Source organism: Scyliorhinus torazame, chromosome 2, assembly GCF_047496885.1.
Source record: "Scyliorhinus torazame isolate Kashiwa2021f chromosome 2, sScyTor2.1, whole genome shotgun sequence".
Lineage (NCBI taxonomy): Eukaryota > Metazoa > Chordata > Chondrichthyes > Carcharhiniformes > Scyliorhinidae > Scyliorhinus > Scyliorhinus torazame.
The window spans coordinates 86,108,280-86,124,864 of record NC_092708.1 but is presented as its reverse complement, the minus strand read 5'-3'; the positions used below and the strand labels follow the sequence as shown (position 1 = coordinate 86,124,864).

The 16,585-nt window shown below is 50.9% G+C and overlaps 1 protein-coding gene across 2 annotated transcripts in view; it reads right to left on the bottom strand.

Moving 5' to 3' along the window:
* Positions 1 to 16,585, bottom strand: part of LOC140389325 (low-density lipoprotein receptor-related protein 2-like) — a 534,533-nt gene that overhangs the window by 346,338 nt on the left and 171,610 nt on the right. For both annotated transcript variants that reach the window (XM_072473491.1, XM_072473499.1), the window contains exon 13: positions 4,088 to 4,294. In XM_072473491.1, coding sequence (XP_072329592.1) covers positions 4,088 to 4,294 — 207 coding nt within the window. The remainder of the gene's footprint in view (positions 1 to 4,087; positions 4,295 to 16,585) is intronic.

The window sequence follows — 16,585 nt, the reverse complement described above, 5'->3', positions numbered from 1 at the left end:
CCCAGCAGGGGAGGAGGGGATGCGACGATTCCTAGATCAGCTGAGGTTCCCAAGGGTGGAGGAGGAGGAGGTGGCTGGTTTGGGGGCGCTGATTGGGCTGGAGGAGCTGGTTAAAGGATTGGGGAGCATGCAGGCGGGGAAGGCCCCGGGGCCGGATGGGTTCCCGGTTGAATTTTACAGGAAATACATGGACCTGCTGGGCCCGTTGCTAGTGAGGACATTTAATAAGGCGAGGGAGGGGGGCCCTTGCCCCCGACAATGTCCAGGGCGCTGATTTCTTTGATCTTGAAGCGGGACAAGGATCCATTGCAATGTGGGTCGTATAGACCGATCTCGCTCCTCAAAGCTGACGCTAAGTAGCTGGCGAAAGTGCTGGCCACGAGAATTGAGGACTGTGTCCCGGGGGTGATTCATGAGGACCAGACGGGATTAGTGAAGGGTAGGCAGCTAAATACAAATGTGCAGAGGTTCCTCAATGTGATTATGATGCCCTCGGTGGAGGGGGAAGCGGAGGTAGTGGCAGCTATGGACGCGGAGAAGGCCTTTGATCGCGTGGAGTGGGAGTATCTTTGGGAAGTGTTGCGGAGGTTTGGGTTCGGGGAGGGGTTCATCAGTTGGGTCAGGCTGCTACATAGAGCCCCGGTGGCGAGTGTGGCTACGAACCGGCGAAGGTCGGAGTACTTTCGGCTGTACCGGGTGACGAGGTAGGGGTGCCCCTTATCCCCCTTGTTGTTTGCACTGGTAATTGAGACGCTGGCCATGGCACTGAGGGAGTCCAGGAAATGGAGGGGATTGGTTCAGGGCGGAGAGGAACACCGGGTGTCATTGTATGTCGATGACCTGTTGTTGTGTGTTGCGGATCCAGTGGAGGGGATGGCGGAGGTCATGCGGATCCTTAGGGAGTTTGGGGATTTTTCGGGGTTTAAGCTCAACGTAGGGAAGAGTGAGCTCTTTGTGGTGCATTCAGGGCTGATAGAAGGGTGATAGACGAGCTACCGCTGAAGAGGGCGGAAAGGAGCTTTCGGTATCTGGGGATCCAAGTAGCTAGGAGTTGGGGGGCCCTGCACAAGCTCAATTTGACGCGGTTGGTGGAGCAGATGGAGAAGGATTTTAAAAGATGGGATATGCTGCCACTCTCACTAGCGGGTAGGGTGCAGTCGGTCAAAATGATGGTCCTCCCGAGGTTTCTCTTTGTGTTCCAGTGCCTTCCCATTTTGATTCCCAAGGCCTTTTTCAAATGGGTAAGCAGGAGCATCATGGGATTTGTGTGGGCGAATAAGACCCCGAGGGTGAAGAGAGTGTTTCTGGAGCAGGGGGGGGCTGGCGCTGCCGAATTTATGTGGCTATTATTGGGCAGCCAATGTGGCGATGATCCGTAAGTGGGTAATGGAGGGAGAGGGGGCGGCGTGGAAGAGGCTAGAGATGGCGTCCTGTGTGGGCACGAGCCTGCGGGCGCTGGTGATGGCACCGCTGCCGCTCTCGCCGACAAGGTACACCACGAGTCCGGTGGTGGCGGCGACGCTGAAGATCTGGGGGCAGTGGAGGCGACACAGGGGCGAGGTGGGAGCCTCGGTTTGGTCCCCGATTCAGGAGAATCATCGGTTCGTCCCGGGAAGGATGGATGGGGGGTTTCGGAGCTGGCATCGGGCAGGGATTAGAAGAATGGGGGACATGTTCATCAATGTGACGTTTGCGAGCCTAGGGGCGCTGGAGGAGAAGTTTGGGTTATTCCCGGGAAACGCTTTCAGGTAGATGCAAGTGAGGGCGTTTGTGAGGCGGCAGGTGAGGGAATTCCCGCTGCTTCCAGCACGTGGGATTCAGGACAGGGTGATTTCGGGTGTATAGGTTGGAGAAGGCAAGGTTTTGGCGATTTACCAGGAGCTGCAGGAAGAGGAGGAGGCCTCGGTGGAGGAGTTAAAGGGCAAGTGGGAGGAGGAGCTTGGGGAGGAGATAGATGAGGGTCTGTGGGCTGATGCCCTGAGTAAGGTTAGTTCTTCCTCCTCTTGCGCCAGGCTCAGCCTAATACAGTTCAAAGTTACTCACAGAGCGCATATGACAGGGTCGAGGTTGAGTAGGTTCTTTGGGGTGGAGGACAGATGTGGGAGGTGCTCGGGGTGGCTCGGGAAATCACGTCCATATGTTCTGGTCGTGCCCGGCGCTGGATGGGTTTTGGAGGGGTTTTGCGAGGACTATGTCCAAGGTGGTGAACGCCCTGGTCAGGCCGAGCTGGGGATTAGCATTATTTGGGGTATCGGACGAGCCGGGAGTGCAGGAGGCGAAAGAGGCCGGTATTCTGGCCTTTGCGTCCCTGGTAGCCCAGCGGAGGATTTTGCTACTATGGAAAGATGCAAAGCCCCCTAATGTGGAAACCTGGATCAATGACATGGCAGGGTTCATCAAGCTGGAGAGGATAAAGTTTGCCTTGCGAGGGTCTGTGCAGGGATTCCTCAGGCGTTGGCAACCGTTCCTAGACTATCTCGTGGAGCGTTAGGAGGAGGTCAGCAGCAGCAGCAGCCCAGGGGCGGGGGGGGGGGGGGGGGGAGGGGGGGGGTTCTTTTGGGGTGGCGTTTGGGTTAAGATGTTTTTTTTTCCCTATTTGTGTTTTTTACTGTTATATGGGGGGGTTATTGTATATGGGAGAAGTCCAATGTATAATTTCTGCTTGTTGTGTTCTTGTTTCTTTCTTCTTGTTGGGGGGGGGGGGGTTGTTGAAAATTTGTTGAAAAATTTGAATTAAAATATTGTTTTTTAAAAAAAAGGTCTGAGGGAGTTATGTTCTGGTGTGCGCCCAAACATCACGTGAAGACCTTATCTTGAATTCCTATGGACAATGTGAGCAATTGCTGCGTGGGAAGGTGTGCACCAGTTTTCATGGCCTTATCCTCTTCTCTCTCATTATCTAGTCTACCTGTATGTACATATTGGGGCATCAAGTTTAGTGATTACACTGAACCAAATGTATTACTGATCTCCTGTCCTCCTCTGTATTTATGTATGCTGAGATATTTTTGCCGTGCGACACCAATCCTGAGATGTTGTTTGTTAAAATGGAAAAAACTTGAATAAAAATATATCCATTTTAAAAATCGCCCTGAAACGTAAACTCTGTTTCTTTCTCCACAGATCCTACCTGGCCTGTTGAATATTTCCAACATTTTCTGCTTTTTCAGCTGACCACATACATCCTGTCATTTAAAATTCTTGCCCTAAATTATTTGCATTGCTATTTCCTGATCCTACACCTTCGCTGATCATGCATTTAATTGCTACTTTATCAGTTCCCAAATTTATCCTTTCCTGTTAAAGAATGTCAAGTTGCTCATTTACATGGGAAATACGTATAAATGAAAATTAATGTTGAGTTTTAATCTATCATGGAACCTTTTCCAGTATCAATTGTACAAAGAAGCAGCATAATTTAAAAATGTTATTAACTATGGTTCACAAAGAACAGCAAACAATTTATTCTTAAAGACGCTGGGGGAATCAGAGCTGTTTGTCGCTTCTTTTGTATCCCTTTTGTGTTAAGTAAATAAAACACAGGTGCAATTTACTGAACTTATCATTGCTGGATACATCAGAAAAGAATTTCAGTATTTTATCTCAAAACTTTCAACCTTTGAAGTATCTCTTTTTTCAGCATGGGTGTTATTTTTAATTAATTTGGTGGATGGTAACTGCCAAATCACATAACCTTGGAGACTCTTCATCAACCTCTCTCACGATAAGAGAAATTCTGAAAATAGTTCTTGTTTGAGTTATGTGAAAATAGAAGCGATTGTGGTGCGTGGAATTTTTTTGTTTATTTAATCACTTCAGTTTCTGTAGTAAAGGGCATATAGGACATGCGACAGAGATAGGCATACGATCAGAACATGATAAACCCCAAACGTACATTATTAATGCAAAATATATATTCTGTATATTCTCTCAAGATTGCCACTTTCAATTATATATATAATAGTTTTTCTTATAAACCTAACACAAGCAAGCTGAACTGCAGGCTAAACAACAGCTGTTCAAGATACTTTCAAATAGTTTGCTATGTTTAAAATATATGGTCAAAGATTGTTCTTGATGCATTTACCTTTCAAGCCCATCATATGTTACAGTTTCAATATAGTCGTAACGGCTGTCGACCCAATAAACTCTTTTTGTAATGATGTCCAGTGTTATTCCAGCAGGCCATCCGAGCTTTGTCTTGACTAGTTCAAAGCGATGGGTTCCATCCATAAAGGAACGCTCCAGTTTAGGTTCTCCCAAAATATCATTCCAGTCAGAGAAGAATAAATAGCTGGAAAGAAAGCGATGGTTTCATCGATTATTTTTAATGGAAAACCATCAGATATAACAATTCAAACACTTTTACACAGTACAATGAATGAACACAATAGGGCCAAGGCATCTGATGTCAGTGAAAACAGAGACATTGGCATTAGGGGAGGTAGTGACATGGTGGTACTGTTTCTGGGCTAGTAATGCAGAGACCCAGGGCAACGCTCTGGGTTCAAATACCACCACAACAGATGGTGAAATTTGAATCCAATAAAAATCAAAGTCTAATGATCACCATGAAATCATTGTCGATTGTTGTAAAAACCCATCTGGTTCACTAATGTCCTTTAGGGAAATCTGATTTAATCCTTTCCCCAGCATCCTCATCCCGCTATCTGACATGTTAGAGCGATGAGGTGTTATAGCCCCACGGGAACCAGGGGGAAACCATTGCTGATCTCCCCATAGGACACGTAGAGTATGAGCTTCCCAGATAGGAGCTGGTTATTAACCAACATCAAAGCAGGCCCAAAGCAGGGCCTGGTGTGGCTAGTTCTCCCAGCAAGGGCAGTACTAGGAGCGAATGAGGCTTTGAGCAGAATATTATATATAGTTGAATAAACTTCTGTTCCTTTACCGCTGGCTTCCTCAAGTTACTCAGCTGGCGACAAGCGAAAAAGGAAACCTGGACTCGCTCATGGAACCACCAAGCTGCTGGAAATTTGCTGTCTCGGGACATAAGGTCGTAACAGTTCAGAATGCCGCTATTTGGGTAGTTGGAAGCTGTGGAAAACACCACTGGCAACACATTGCATGCGCTGCTCCCATTCTGGTTCCAGCTGCAGGAGGCACAACATCTTGTGAAATAAAGCCTCGATTGTTTCACCATTCTTGTCTCGTGGTAATTGACGGTACATCAATTTATTGCACAAGATTTTAAAAGATGAACATCTTAATCAAGCCTGATCACTTGGAGCTGAGCCCTCACGCAGCCAATGCCACGTCCACCTACGAGCACTGACTAGCCTTCTTTGAAGGCTACCTCAGATCAGTCACTGAGGAACTCTCGGACCCACAGAAGCTCCAAGTGCTCCAATCACGGGTGAGCCCTCAAGTTTTTCCCCTCATCCGGGATGCGCCCACCTACACAGAAGCGATGACGCTACTAAAGGGACACTACATCAAGTCGGTGAACCAAGTGTCGCCAGGTACCTCCTGGCCACGAGACGGCAACTCCCCGGGGAGACTCTGGACGATTTCTTGTGGGCTCTACAGGTTCTCGGTAGGAACTGTGACTGCCAGGCAGTTTCGGCAGTCCAAACACACCAAACTATTAATCAGAGACGCTTATATCACGGGCATGAAGTCTACATACGTTCGCCAGCGACTATTGGAAGGGGGTACGCTCAATCTTGCAGTGACTGCAGGTTGCTGATTCCCTAGAAGTGGCCTCCCGTAATCTGGAGTCCTATACCTCCGACCACGCGGCACCCTCGTGGGCATCGTGGGCCCCACCAGCTGCCGATTCGAGTACACCGCAAGTCTGCGCCGGGCGACAGCCAGCCAACTCCGGAGGTCCCAAATGTTATTTTTGTGGCCAGAGCAAACATCCCAGGCAGCACTGCCCGGCGCGGAGCGCGGCCTGCAATGGGTACAGGAAGAAGGGCCACTTCGTTTCCGTTTGCCAGGCCCGGTCGGTCACCGCTGTTTCCAGGCCCGTCATTGCTACACCCCCCACGTGCGATCCAGGGGCACCGCCATCTTCTCCACCACAAGCCACGTGTGGCCCGTGGGTGCTGCCAATTTTGATGCCGCCCGCCATGTGTGCCTGTGGGCGCCGCCATCTTCGGCGCCATTTTGGACCGCGCCTCAGTATCCCTGCTTGTCTGGCTGTTCGCTACCCGCTGATAACTCCGCCACCGCTGATCAGCCCAGGACCTCCCAACATCTTCCGCAGCTCGCCTCCATCACCCTTGATCAGTCTTGGCCCCAAAATCTCGCGACCGCTACAATGACGGTGAAGATCAACGGGCACGAGACGGCCTGCCTCTTTGACTCCGAGAGCACAGAGTTTCATCCACCCTGCGACCGTAAGGCGCTGCTCCCTCCTGGTACTCCCCGTCACCCAGAAAATCTCCCTGGCCTCCGGATCCCATTCCGTGCAAATTCGGGGGTACTGTGTCGTGACCCTCACCGTTCAGGGCGTAGAGTACAGCAACTTCAGGCTCCACGTCCTCCCCCATCTCTGCGCGGCTCTGTTACTAGGTCTTGATTTTCAATGCCACCTCCAAAGCCTTACTTTGAAATTCGGTAGACCCCTGCCCCCCCCTCACCGTCTGCGGCCTCACAACCCTTAAGGTCGATCCACCTTCACGTTTTACAAACTTCACCCCGGACTCTAAGCCCGTCGCCACTAGGAGCAGACGGTACAGTGCCTAGGACAGGACCTGCATCAGGTCGGAGGTCCAACGGCTTCTGCGGGAGGGGATGATTGAGGCCAACAACAGCCCCTGGAGAGCTCAAGTGGTGGTAGTGAAGATTGGGGAGAAACACAGGATGGTCATTGACTACAGTCAGACCATCAACCAGTACACGCAGCTCGAAGCGTAACCCCTCCCACGCATATCTGACATGGTCAATCAGATTGCGCAATATCGAGACTTCTCCACAGTAGACTTGAAGTCCGCCTACCACCAGCTCCCCATCCGCCCGGAGGACCGCCAATACACTGCGTTCGAAGCAGATGGCCGCCTCTATCATTTCCTTAAAGTTCCCTTTGGCATCACCAATGGGGTCTCGGTCTTCCAGCGAGAGATGGACCGAATGGTTGACCAGTACGGGCTGCGGGTCACCTTACCGTACCTAGATAATGTCACCATCTGCGGCCATGACCGGCAGGACCACGACGCAAACCTCCAAAAATTCCTCCATACCGCCAAACTCCTTAATCTCACGTACAATAAGGAAATGCGTGTTCCGCACCAACCGCTTAGCCATCCTTGGCTACATAGTGGAAAATGGAGTCCTAGGGCCTGACCCCGACCGCATGCGCCCACTCCTAGAACTCCCTCTCCCCCACTGCCCCAAGGCCCTGAAACGATGCCTGGGGTTTTTCTCATATTACGTCCAGTGGGTCCCTAATTATGCGGACAAGGCCCGCCCACTCATCAAGTCCACAGTTTTTCCCCTGACGGCTGAGGCCCGCCAAGCCTTCAACCACATCAAGGCAGACATCGCCAAGGCTACGATGCACGCAGTCGACGAGACCCTCCCCTTTCAGGTGGAGAGCGACGCATCGGACGTAGCTCTGGCCGCCACCCTCAACCAGGCGGGCAGACCCGTGGCTTTCTTTTCCCGCACCCTCCATGCCTCCGAAATTCGGCACTCCTCTGTCGAAAAGGAGGCCCAAGCCATTGTGGAAGCTGTGCGACATTGGCGGCATTACCTGGCCGGCAGGAGATTCACTCTCCGCACTGACCAACGGTCGGTTGCCTTCATGTTCAATAACACACAGCGGGGCAAGATCAAAAACGACAAGATCTTGAGGTGGAGGATTGAGCTCTCCACCGATAACTATGAGATCTTGTATCGCCTGGGGAAGCTCAATGAGCCCCCAGATGCCCTGTCCCACGGTACATGTCCCAGCGCACAAGTGGACCGACTCCGGGCTCTCCACAATGACCTCTGCCACTCGGGGGTCACCCGGTTCTTCCATTTTGTCAAGGCCCGCAACCTGCCCTACTCCATTGAGGAGGTCAAGACCGTAACCAGAGACTGCCAAGTCTGCGCAGAGTGCAAGCCGCACTTCTACCGGCCAGATAGAGCGAACCTGGTGAAGGCCTCCCGCCCCTTTGAGCTCCTCAGCATGGACTTCAAAGGCCCCCTCCCCTCCACCGACCGCAACGTGTACTTCCTCAACGTAATTGACGAGTACTCCCGGTTCCCTTTCGCCATTCCGTGCCCTGACATGACTTCTGCCACGGTCATCAAGGCCCTGCACAGTATCTTCACCCTGTTCGGTTTCCCCACCTACATCCACAGCGATCGGGGGTCCTCCTTCATGAGTGGTGAGCTGCGTCAGTTCCTGCTCACACCACCACCAGAAATGAGGCGATCGCAGCGGAGGGTCAGAGCACCTGACAGACTCAATCTGTAATGTTTTCTTCACCCACGCCAGGCTCACACCACTGGTAACACATTGCATGTATTATGGTACTGCCCCTGTATTACAGGTACCACAGTAAATCCCATCCTGCTGGCTCCTCCCAGCAGGCAACGTATAAAAGTGGATGCTCTCCTGCGCTACTCCCATTCTTTTGTTAAGAGATAGGCTAGTGTGTGGCATAAACAACGCAGCCACTCAGAGGAGGCTGTTGGCAGAGCCCTCCTTGAATTTGAAACGGGCCATCGAGCTTTCGCTATCCCGAAAGCGTGCGGAGAAAGGAATTCAGGAGCTACAGGGATCCATGGCACAACATCTGATGCAATAAAGCCTTGATTGTTTCACCATTCTCGTCTCGTGGTAATTGACGGTACATCAGAAGTCTTTAATACAGGCCTGGAAGACTGGAATCAGCATGCGGAGCGCATGAGGCATTTTTTCCAGGGGAATGGGATTTGTCGGGATGACTGTTAGAAAGTCCTCCTCCTGACCGCCTGCAGAGCCCAGACGTTTGGGCTCATAAGATTCTGGCTTACCCGGCTGCAGTGGACTCCAAATCCTTTGATGAGCTGATCGCTTTAGTTTCAGAACACCATGACCCCCAAGCTTTCCTCATTATGCTTTTAATACGGCGGTATGGTCTCCCTGTGAATTGATCACTGACTTGTTGACCCGTTTAAGATGTCTAGCTGAGTATTGCGAGTTTGGGCCACCCCTCACCGAAATGTTAAGAGATAGGCTAGTGTGTGGCATAAACAACGCAGCCACTCAGAGGAGGCTGTTGGCAGAGCCCTCCTTGAATTTGCCATTGAGCTTTCGCTATCCCGAGAGCATGCGGAGAAAGGAATGCAGGAGCTACAGGGATCCATGGATTATGTCCATAGTTTGGCCTGCCCTTAGTTTTGAACTCCCTCTATATCCCAGGACAGTGCCAGTCTGACCGGACCTACTCCAAAAGGATAGCCCCAGAGGCAATTCCGCAGCCGGATCAGAATCTCGAGAGTTAGCGCTGACCTGTGGGATACCTCCCCAAGGATGAAGAGGAGAGGTGGCCGCATTGACAAATGTATGGTCAGAGAACTTGTGATGGTCAGAGCTGCCAATTTTGGTGCAGAGAACGGCGTCCACGACAGTCGCCGAGGTCACCATGAATCAGAGCCTTGCATGTGGTCACCACGGATGAGCAGGACTGTTTGGTAGCACCAATCCGGGTCATGCTATAGGTCACCCCGTGACAATGGAAATGGACACTGGAGCTGCAGTCTCCATCGTGGACCATCACATATTTCGGTGACTCTGCGCAGGGATCATGCCTCTGACATTGCACGACACCAAAGTGAGATTAGCGGCCTACACCAGTGAGCCTTTGAAGAACGTGGAGGCCACTAGGACTCCTGTAATACACGGGCAGCAGTCGGTCCATCTTTTCTTGGGTGTGATGGAGGGACCGGGGCCCAATTTGTTTGGACGAGACTGGTTGCGACTCCTCCATTTCAACTGGCAACAGGTTGTTCAGATGGCCACCTGGAATCTGTATGCCGTGCGGGGCAATTACCCCAAGGCATTCCAAGAGGGTCTGGGCAGGGTAAAGGGGGCCAAGGTCCAAATCTATGTGGGTCCTGATGTTCAGCCCCAGTATTTTAGGGTGAGGCCTATCCCTTACGTGTTGCTTGTCAAGGTCAATGCAGAGTTTCGGCACCTGCAGAATCTGGGGATCATACGCCTGGTGCAGTTTGTGGAATGGGCCGCAACTATGGTGCTGGTAATGAAGCCTGAAAAAACTATCTGACTCTGCGGAAATTTCATGCTCACCATGAACAGAGCTTTGCGCTTGGACTGCTACTCGATTCCCAGGGTGAAGGATTTGTATGAAAGACTGACTGGAGGATGCTCCTTCATGAAGTTGGACATGAACCACGTTTATTTACAGGTAGAGCTAGACCCGGAGTCCAGTAAGTTTGCAACCATACACACTCATTAGGAGTTGTTTGAATATACCCGCATCCTGTTCGGGGTTTCATCGGCCCCGGCAATTTCTCAGTGGGTAATGGATAATACCTTGCAGGGCCTACCAAAGGTGGCTGTCTATCTGTACGACGTGCTCATCACGAGCACCACAGAGAAGGAGCATTTGGACAACCTGCAGGAAGTGCTCCAGCAGTTTTCCTATATAGGTGCCCAACGAAAGAGGATTCCGTGCTCAAGCGGTGACCTATCTTGATTACAGGGTGGCCACGGACAGTCTACACTCCGTGGAAGATATGGTTTGAGCTATAAAAGGAGCCCCAACCCCAAAGATTGCCACTGAGTTGTGGCCGTTCCTAGGCTTGGTTAACTCTGGGAGGTTCATTGCAAACCTGACCACTTTGTTAGTTCCGGTCCACGTATTATTGAGGAAGGACCAGGTGTTTTCCTGGGGCACTTCACAGAATAAAGCATTTGCCGGAATAAAGCAATGTCTACCATCCACACAGCTTCTTCCATATTATGATCCGACTTGGCCTCTAATCTTGACATACGATGCATCCCCCTACGTCATTGGGGCGGTGCTGGCCCATGGAAGGGATGAGGGCACAGAACGCCCCATTGCGTTCGCTTCAAGGACCCTGACGAATGCCGAACAATGTTACACTCAAATCGAGAAAGAGGGCTTGGCAGTAATATTTGGTTAAAAGAAGCTCCACCCAGTACGTTTATGGCTGGCATTTTTCCATCGTAACAGGCCACTAGCTGCTGCTCAGCCTTTTTAGGGAAGATAAGGGAATCTGTGGGCAGCATGGTGGCACAGAGGGTTAGCCCTGCTGCCTCACGGCGCCGAGGTCCCAGGTTCGATCCTGTCTCTGGGACACTGCCTGTGTGGAGTTTGCACATTCTCCCCGTGTTTGCGTGGGTTTCACCCCCACAACCCAAAGATGTGCAGGGTAGGTGGATTGGCCACGCTAAATTGCCCCTTAATTGCAAAAAATGAATTGGGTACTCTAAATTTATTTTAAAAATTAAATTAAAAAAAGATAAGGGAATCCCATCCAAACATCAGCTAGAATTCAACATTGGGCGCTTCTGCTCGCTGCATATCAATATTCAATCTGACACCATCCGGGTATGCAAATTGCCCATGCTTACGCCCTCAGCCATCTACCATTGCCCATGAGTGGATGGGGTGATTTCAACTCTTAACTTTATGGACATCTTGCCAGTGAAGGCTACTCAGGTGCACGCATGGACACAGCGAGATCTGGGATTGGCAAAGCTTTGCCTCATGCTGTTGAGCGACTGAGGAAAGGGGGCCCTTCCTTTAACTCTCAGGAATGGTTCCAGGAATCTCTGCTGCATGATGTTCAAAATGGCCATCAGAGCGTTTCTAGAATGAAATGTTGGCCCATAGTTATATCTGGTGGCACGGCATTGATGGGGACATTGAGAGGGTCACACAAAGCTGCCCACCATTCCAGGAGCATCAGATGCTCATGCGGGCAGCCTCCCTTCATCCCTTGGAATGACCAGGATGCCCATGGGTGCATCTACATGCGGATTTCGCCGGACCTTTCACGGGGTCCATGTTACTCATTATCGTGGATGCCTACAAGATGTGGCTAGAGGTGTACAGGATAGCTCACCAATGTCTAGGACCATGATAGAAAAGCTCCAGGGCTCGTTTAGCACCCATGGAATCCCTAAGGTCCTGGTAACGGTTAATGGGACACCATTCACGAGCAAAGAATTTGCCGCGTTTACAAAGCAGAACGTCATTCGGCATATTCGAACCGTCTTCTATCATCCCTCCTGCCTGGCAGTAAGTCCAGACTTTCAAAAGGAGCATTAACAATAATCCATGGATTCCATGGATACGCGGCTGGCATGGTTCCTTTTTAATTACCGTACAGCACCACATGTGATGACGGAATCACCCCTGCGGAATCGTTGATGGGCCAACGCCTTAGAACCCAGCTGAGTCTCACATTTCCGAATCTCGGCAGGAAAGTGGAGGTGCAGCAGGAGACGCAGAAGAGGCACCACGACTTGAGAATGCATGGGCAGGAATCTCACTGTGAGGATGCAGTCTATGCCTGCAATTTTGGAGATGGGGCACTGTGGCTCCCAGGCATAATGCTGGGAAGAATGGGTCTGGTCCTGTATAAAGTCCAGGTTCAAGGCAAAGTTCAAAGAAAGCACATGGACCACCTGAAGTAGCAAGAACCTATAATAACTTGCACGAGACACACGGGCTGGGCTGATTGTTTTCCCTGTGTGGCTCGAGGAGTATGAGCTCCCCTGCTAACTATGGGGCTGATACCATGTTGTATATGAAGTTGGCCAATCAGGAACCGACTGACAGAGAGAGAGGACGCGTGAGGTTCAATCGGGGCCCTTTGTAAATAGGACGTATTATAAATAAAAGTCTCTGGGCGGCATGGTGGCACAGTGGTTAGCACTGCTACCTACATCCCTGAGAACCCGGGTTTGAATCCCAGCCCTGGGTCACCGTCTGTGTGGAGTTTGCCCTCACAACCCAAAGATGTGCAGGTTAGGTGGATTGGACACGCTAAATTGCCCCTTAATTGGAAAAAAATATAATTGGGTACTCAAAATTTTAAAATAATAAAGAAATAAATAAACGTCTCCTTTTTGTTACTCATCTGATTCCCTTCGCCTATATTAAACTAGCAACAAAGATAAACTGGAACTGTCGATGTGTTACTCTAAGGTATGACGTTGAGTGCTTCACTATGCCTTTGTTTGGCCGATTGGATGCTTTTGGACCCTCAGTTGAGCCTTGGAATCAGTACACGAAAAGCTTACAATACTTTTTCCGAGTCAACAACATAACCGAAAACGAGCACCAGACTGTGATCATATTGACGGCCTACAGTGCTCACACATTCGGCATAATTAAAGGGCTCACATTTCCGGCAATGCTGGACATAGTAGCGCTGGTGGGGAATCATTTCAACCCGACACCATCCATCATTGTGCAACGGTACAGATTCAATATGGTGGAAAGGTCGGAGGGGAGTCAGTTGCCAAGTATGTTTCCCAGTTCTGGAAAATCGCAGAGTATTATGAATATGGGGCTGTGTTGGCGGATTTTGCTTCGTGACTGCTTGATTTGTGGCAGTAACAGTCTCGACATACAAAAAAGGCTTCTAGGTGAAGGAACCCGAACGTTCCAGCAGGTTTGGCAGATTTCTTTTTCACAGGAGAGTGCCGCTCGGGACGTACAGGAGCTTCGTCAAGGAATGGAGGTAAATGTTCGATGACGCCCCCCTCACAACCTTTCAGTGACTAGAACAAACCACCGTGACGCAGTGGACCCAAGGTCTCACCCTAAGCCGCAGAGCACGCCGTCCCAGGTTTCGAGAGGAGCCGACTCTTCCCACTGTGAGAGGTGTGACCGTCGAAGTTGTCGAAGCCACCAGCAGTGTGAGGGATAGCACCCTGGCTGCCGAGGACAAGGTAGGCGTCAGCCCCCTACTAGGGTCCAACATTTAGACGACCCTGAAGAAGCTAAGGACGAGTCAGAAATACAGCTGAACAGTGTGGCTGCGCTGCAGGTGGCCCCTATTTGCATCCCGGTACGGGTCAAGGGCACTTAATTCAGATGGAATTAGATACGGGTGCCGCCATCTTTGTAGTGTTACACCACGTGTTCGGCGGGGTCTGACACCGAGTGAGTAGATTATCATTGGCTGATTTGGCCACTCGCCTCACTACGCACACCAGGGAGCGTTTGTCTATTGTTGGCTCCACGCTCACCCTGGTAGTCTATGGACATCAATCTTTGAGCTTTCCCCTCATTATGATGCAGGGAGATGGTCCCAACCTGCTAGGTCAGGATTGACTGCACCATTTGCAGCTCGACTGGCAGCATATCCTCAAGGTGGAAACAGGTGGTTTATATACGGTGTTGCAGAAGTTCCCCAACATTTGGGGCCCGGCCTTGGAAAAATTAAGGAGGCCATGGTGAAAATCCAGGTGGATCCGCAGGCCCCGCCTCGTTTTGTGCGTGCCCAGCCAGCCCCCTGTGCGATTGTTGGCAAGGCCGAGGCCGATCTGCAGTAATTGGAGAGCCTCGGAATCATTTGGCAGGTTTGTTTTTGCCAACTGGGCGGTGCTGGTGGTCCCAGTGATCGGACTGTCCGCCCCTGCGGTGATTACAAATTAATCATAAATACCACTTCACGTTTGGACTGTTACCCATTCCCTCGGATTGAAGATCTCTACACTGCCAGCTGGTTCCACATTCACCAAGTTAGATATGAGCAATGCTTATTTGCAGCTTAAACTGCACAAGGCCGCGAGAAAGTTTGTTACGATCAATGCTCATAAAGGTCTATACAAATACACCTGACTTCCATTCAGCATCTCTTTGGCACTTCGGTGTTTCGACGCATTATGAAAAATATAGGGCTGGATTCTCCTTTTTAGAGGCTATGTCCGGAGCATGTGTCTAGTTTTACAATTAAAAAGTCGGTGGCACCCCCGCACCGACACTCCGCCTGGTGGGGGCTAGCTGCCACGCCACCTAAAACCCCTGGCTTTACCTGCAGATACGAATAAAGAATTGTCGGGTCCGTGGCCGCGCATCCGGTGACCTGCGGCAGCCGCGCCGTACAACATGTCGCCAGCTGTGCGCGGACCACGCCTGCCAGATAGTGCCCCCCTGTAATCCGCTCGCCACCCCCGGACCACCCCCCACCAGTTCCCCCAGCCCTCGCCAAAGCCCCCCTGCCAGCGGAACGGCTATTACACCCACCCCTCCCCCGACTGTGGCGCCGCTGGACATAGTCCGCAGCCGCCACGCGAGGTCCCTGAAACTGTGAGCACACGCGATCGACACTGTCGGGAAGTCAGCCCATTGGGGGCGAAGCATCGGGGGAGGGCCTCAGGTCACGTCATAAGGCCGTCCCAACAGCGTGCGCCATACTCAGGGATTACGCTGTTTTTGAGGCGGCGGAACATCCGAAAAACAGCACCGCCCCCGATTTTAACGAAAAAACGGATTCTCCGGCCAATCGCCGAACGCGATTTCGGCGTTGGCAATTGGAGAATCCCGCCCATATTATGACGTCTCCTGCGATTTTCTGTCTGTCTTGACGATGTGTTAATCACGGGGGCAACGGAAGCGGAACACCTGAAAAACCTTGGAGCAGTGCTCCCGCTGTTTTCAGAGGATGGCATCCGTCTGAGTAAAGTAAAGTGCATCTTCAATGCAAAGGAGATGGTATATTTAACCTACCGGGTGGCCTACACCCAGTCACCGACAAAGTACAGGCAATCAAGATGGCCCCCGTATCGCATGATGCTACGGAGCTTTGCTCTTTCATGGTCCTGATAAATTATTATGGCAGTTTTATACCGAATCTAGCTACAATACTGGTCCCCCCTTCACTTCCTTGTACAAAAAAAATGACCCTGGATTTGGGGCTATGAGCAGGAGGCTGCTTTCCATTTAGTTAAGTGGATGTTGGTTTCGTCCAGAGTACTGAATTATTTTGATGCTGCTAAGCCCCTACATCTGACATGCGATGCATTGCCGTATTGCATCGGCACCGTCCTTTCCCACAGCATGGGTGACGGCCAAGACCGTCCGATTGCTTTTCCCACCAGGACGTTGACAGCTGCAGAGCTTAACTATGGGCATATAGAAAAAGAGAGTCTGGCAGTTGTGTTTGGGGTCAAACGTTTTCATCAAGAAGTTTATGGCTGCCATTTTAAAATAATTTTAGAAAATAAACCGCTGCTTGGACTGTTTCGCGAGGATAAAGCAGTGCCGCCAATTGCCTCAGCCCAAATCCAGAGGTGGGCTTTGCTTTTGGCAGCGTACTAGCATTCTTTCGAACATCACCCGGGGGTGTTGATAGCGAATGCCGACGCGTTATGTCGTCTCTCCTTGCCCGTGGTGTTGGTGGATCTATCCATGGTCTACAAAATCTTACAGTCCTAAACGTCATGGACACCCTGTCCATGACAGCTGCTTGAATCTGAGAATGGACACAGTGTGATCCGGTGCTCGCTAAGGTGCAACATTTAGTTTTGTCTGGTGGGCCACGATGATAGCTTCCAAAGCTGTCAGCTTTGACAAAGAGTCAACCAGACTCAAAACGTCAGCTCCCTTCTCTCTCTCTCCAGATGCTGTCAGACCTGCTG